At 46.3% G+C, this 4540-nt stretch overlaps 1 protein-coding gene across 1 annotated transcript; it reads right to left on the reverse strand.

Annotated features, from left to right (window-relative positions):
- Nucleotides 1-2789: 2789 nt before the first annotated feature.
- LOC112462829 (matrix metalloproteinase-2-like) lies at nt 2790-3479 on the reverse strand. Its single transcript, XM_025028882.1, has one exon. It carries the CDS (start codon nt 3477-3479, stop codon nt 2790-2792), a length of 690 nt encoding a protein of 229 aa, XP_024884650.1.
- Nucleotides 3480-4540: the final 1061 nt, after the last annotated feature.

Genomic DNA, 4540 nt, shown 5'->3' on the forward strand with positions numbered 1-4540 from the left:
TCGTACATTCCTCCGTAAAATTTTCCATGAAATCATTAGCATCATGTGGTTTCGAATCATCACAGTACAGTGCAACTACGACAGGCTTGCAATTGTAATCTTTATGAAATATTTGCATTAATATCGGCCAGATTTGTTGTTTAGAACGGACATATATCGGTAAACCATCAACGTTGATTAAAACTCTTATTTCCCTTTCTGCATATCCAGAATTTGCTAATTGTAATTGAAGTTGATTTGTTATGTCTATGTAAATATAAGTACCAAAAGTACTCTTTTTTGACAACATAGGCTGAACTTTATCTTGAGTTCTTTGTGTACGCAACAAAGTTTCCGCATTTTTTGGTAGATCTGTATGACCCTCAGACCGCAGAATATACAGAAGATCATTTAAGAAGCTGCGTGTGATGTGGTTTATATGCTTTATGGCACAATCTCGTAGTTTTTCTTTTAGGGATTTTTGGTCATCATCAGGAGCGTTGAGCAGTTCCATACACTCACTCGCAACAGATATTTGACATGATTCTGTTAATTCATCATTGCTATCGAATTCTGAGCTGGAAGATGAGTAGGGAGGTAACAGGTACTTCTGCCTCAGGGATCTTTTTTGAGGTTAGCGGGGTCGGCGGGGGCTTCGCTGCCGCGGGGGGAGCGCCGTAAGCGGTGGGCGAGGAGGTCGAGGGACGGTGTAAAGGGTCACCGGAGGGGAGGCTATGCGGGGGGAAGAGAAAACTGGGCGAGAGGGGGAGCGCGACGCGAGAGGAACATTTGACGTAAGGTTGGGTGTAGCAGGGCCGCCAACGGGGGTTCGGCGCGGGGCAGGGCCGCCAACGGGGGCTCGTTGCGGGGATTTGGGCATTTTCCGAGAGGGCGCTCGGAGCGGCGCTCGCGCCGTTACTGACCGTTTTGGAGAATAGCGGGCCAATATTTTTTGTTTGTTTTTTTCTTTGTCGTTGGTCGCGCGCGCGTTCGGGCGCGTCCAAACTCGTTTGAACTCGTTCGAGGTCGCTCGTCTAGACGTTTCGGGGTGGGGGGGAGAACGACGCGTTCTAGATGGTTTTTTTCGCGAGGGGTCTCGCGCGCCCGTCTTCGTCGTCGTCGTCGTTTTTTTTTTAACTCTCGGTCCGAAGGTCGTTTCGATCCGCGTCGCGACGGGCAGGATGTGGTTTTCCCGCCCATCCCGACTCATCGGGATCGATGGAGATGACTCATTGTCTCGTCGTTCGATCGATACGTGATAATTTTTTTAACGCGCGTTCGAATTCGTTCGCGGTCGCTCTCGTCGTTTCCTAATTTGGTTTTGTTTCGCGGTTTTCCTCCTTTTGTTTTGCGGTTTTCCCGCCCATCCCGACGCGACGTATCGAGATCGAGTGAGATGACTCGTCTTTTCGTTCGCGATAATTTTTATTCAACGTGCGTTCGACCTGTAATTTATGATTCGCGATAATTTATGTAACGCGCGTTCGAATTCGGCGTCGCGATCGTCGCGACCGCGGGGGGTAAGCGCGGTCAGATGACTCGTCTCTTCGTTCGCGATAATTTATGAAACGCGCGTTCGACCTGTAATTTATGATTCGCGATAATTTATGTAACGCGCGTTCCAACTCGGCGTCGCGATCGCCGCGACCGCGGGGGGTAAGCGCAGTCGCGCGGAAATGGGTATACGGATTTGGGAAAAAAGGGGGAAACAAAAAGAGAGAGCGCACATATGAGATACGCATATAGTTTTTTTTTATTCAAAAAATAATACAAGCGCGTTTACATTGTTTTGCTTGCGCGAATATATGCATTTCGTAGACGCGACATCGTTATAAGGATTTGAAACAGAGCGCGGCTATCTCGCAGTCGACGATGTTGTCAGGATCGAAGAAATCGCTCTTCAGTATCGCAGTCTGAACCGAAGTTTCCATTTTCATCGCGGCGGCGGCTATCTCCCGATAGCGCGAAAACTTAGCGTCGACCTCCTCGGTCGCCGCGCTCAGCGCACGGATGACGCGATCCACGCAAAATTGGAGATCGTACAGCTTGAGCAGGGTTTTGCGCACTATCGCCACACAAGCCAGGTTGGGTAGCTCCATACGTACGATCGGCCAGTTGTTGATCACTCCGAATCGCATTGTCATCCCTCCGATCGACATCGGCGAGGGGGGGTGAGTCGGAGAGAGCGCGTTCCATGCACGACAATACGTCGCGTTTGCACTCGATTAGTCCTTTCCACATGTCGAGCGTCAGGGAGATTTCCCTTCCTTATTTGTCTCCCAGAGCGAAATCCACGTACGAAGGCGTGGTATGAATACTGTACCACGGTGACTTGATCGTGATACTTATGGCTATGTACTTGTAGCCAGTCGACGTCAGCAGATAACGCGTCGTCAGGATGCGCACAGAGGGCAATTCGACGGGAAAGTTGGAACGAAACTCCTGATCATGATAACGACGATCGTCCTCGACGGACGCGTCGGTTGGAGGATGAGAGCTGCGACGCGATTTCTGGCGACGAGGAAGATAATGGCGATCGTCCATCGAACTGATCCTCCGCCTTTTATTGCCGTTGTCGTTCGCCTCCGAATCTGCCGTCTCCGTAGGGGAAATACTCCTCGGCGCGGGTCGATCGGCCAATGTCGAGAACATTTCGCGCCGCGGTAACCGTTCCTTTCTGATTTTTTTTCCGACGCGTCGTATTCGGCCGACGACGCGACACTGATGCCTTGGAAGGGACATGTCGGTATAAGTAGGAAAGATCTGACTTATGTCGCGCGTGGCGCGGTGTGGGAAATTTGCGTGGTCCTCTACTTCCTTCGGCGGATGCGGAGATCGGAGAGCCGAACCCCGGTGTCGTCATCGTTCCAATAATCGCTCGCCGACGTTAGCGAGTTATCGTTGAGGCGTACGATTCGATCGAGGAGATCGCGCAACTGCTGCAGCAGTTCGGCCTTAGGGCAGACAATATTCAGTATCCGCAGATCGAATTTACCAACCGACGAGACGGTTCTCGTAAATTCGTTGAATTTGTAGAACTGCGCCCGAGTGGTGAAATACAGATTGCCGTCGATGTAATGGAATATCGACGTCACGCCTTTCGGTATTCCGGGAAACGTCGCCTCGAGGGGCGCAAATTTGGCGACTCTCTTGTCCTTGTCGCATTCGTCTATCTCGCCCACCGCGTTACCGTTGAACACCACGTAGGAACGTCCTCTGTGGGTGTTCACCGCTCCGTTGATCAGCGCGTTTTCGGGAAATCCGAGTTCTTGCAGGGTCTTCGGCCAACCTGGCCGCAGACTAAATTCCGGATATTGAACCAAGTATACCAAATTATCTACGAACACCATGAGATCGCCGGACGGGGATTGATAGGCAGCGGTCACGCGCGTGTAATTGTCGTGAAGAAAGCTCATGTGATTCGAGAGGGCTAAAGGTCCGTTGTACGTCCTACCGTCCAGATCGATCGACCAAACGTAACGTTTGTACAAGATGTACATTCGATTTTCCAAAATCAAAATCCCGTTCACGCGATCGAGGTTGCACAGGTCCGGCGGCGGCGGCGGCGGCGGCGATGGCGTCCGACGCGGCGGATAGTTCTGAATTTTTTCACTGTACAGGGTGTATCAAGACGATACAGAGCGGTACGGCGGGTTGCCCATTCGAGCAGGCGCGCATGGTCGTTCACAATTGCGTTGACTTTGGTGCATCACCTATAATCACTCGCATATCTTTTTTACAATAAAATGGACTTTGTAGCGCCCGAAGTTGCAATACAATTGTGACGGATTTCCGTAGCAGTAACGTTAAAACAGAAGTCGAGATGACAATACAGGTTATGAAATAAATTTTATTAAGAAAACGAAAGACATTTTCTCTCTTACGAAAAAAGCTCGTACCATAGTCCATCATAATCATTATATATTATAATTTTATTACTTAAATTATTTTTTGCACACAATGTTTATGCACAGGACAAAAGTCAGCAATTAGTATATGTGTGCAAATTTGAATTATAAGTCGGCGAATAAATTTCATTCAATGTAAGTTTAAATAATGGCAGAAATCACCATTAACAAATCTTACAATATTCATTTTGTTTAATTAATAAATAATTTATCATTAAATTGATAATCAATTTAATATATCAATAATAATGAGCAATATATAATTTTTTATATAAATGATGCTGCTGCATCTTAAAAATCTTAATCTTAATCTCATAAACAAGAGGTTTATTAGTATAAAATATGATACATTTTAAATATGATGCTAATAAATAGTTTATATAAGCAAATTATCATAATATTTAATGAATACTTTTTAGTAATAAATTCCTTGTAGATTTAAATGAGATTTAGTAGCATTTTTTACATAAAGATGCTTATTAGCATCAGTATATTGAATTAATTATTAATGTTAATGATGAAATATTAATAATCTGAAATAAATGTTGTTAGACATAAGATCCGCTGATAATCGTTTTTATCGTTATAAATAACGATGGAAACGGTTATCAACGGATCTCGTGCCTAATAACACTTATTTCAGATTATTAATA

The sequence above is a fragment of the Temnothorax curvispinosus genome, unplaced genomic scaffold (assembly GCF_003070985.1).
Source record: "Temnothorax curvispinosus isolate PA1 unplaced genomic scaffold, ASM307098v1 QBEX01012807.1, whole genome shotgun sequence".
NCBI lineage: Eukaryota > Metazoa > Arthropoda > Insecta > Hymenoptera > Formicidae > Temnothorax > Temnothorax curvispinosus.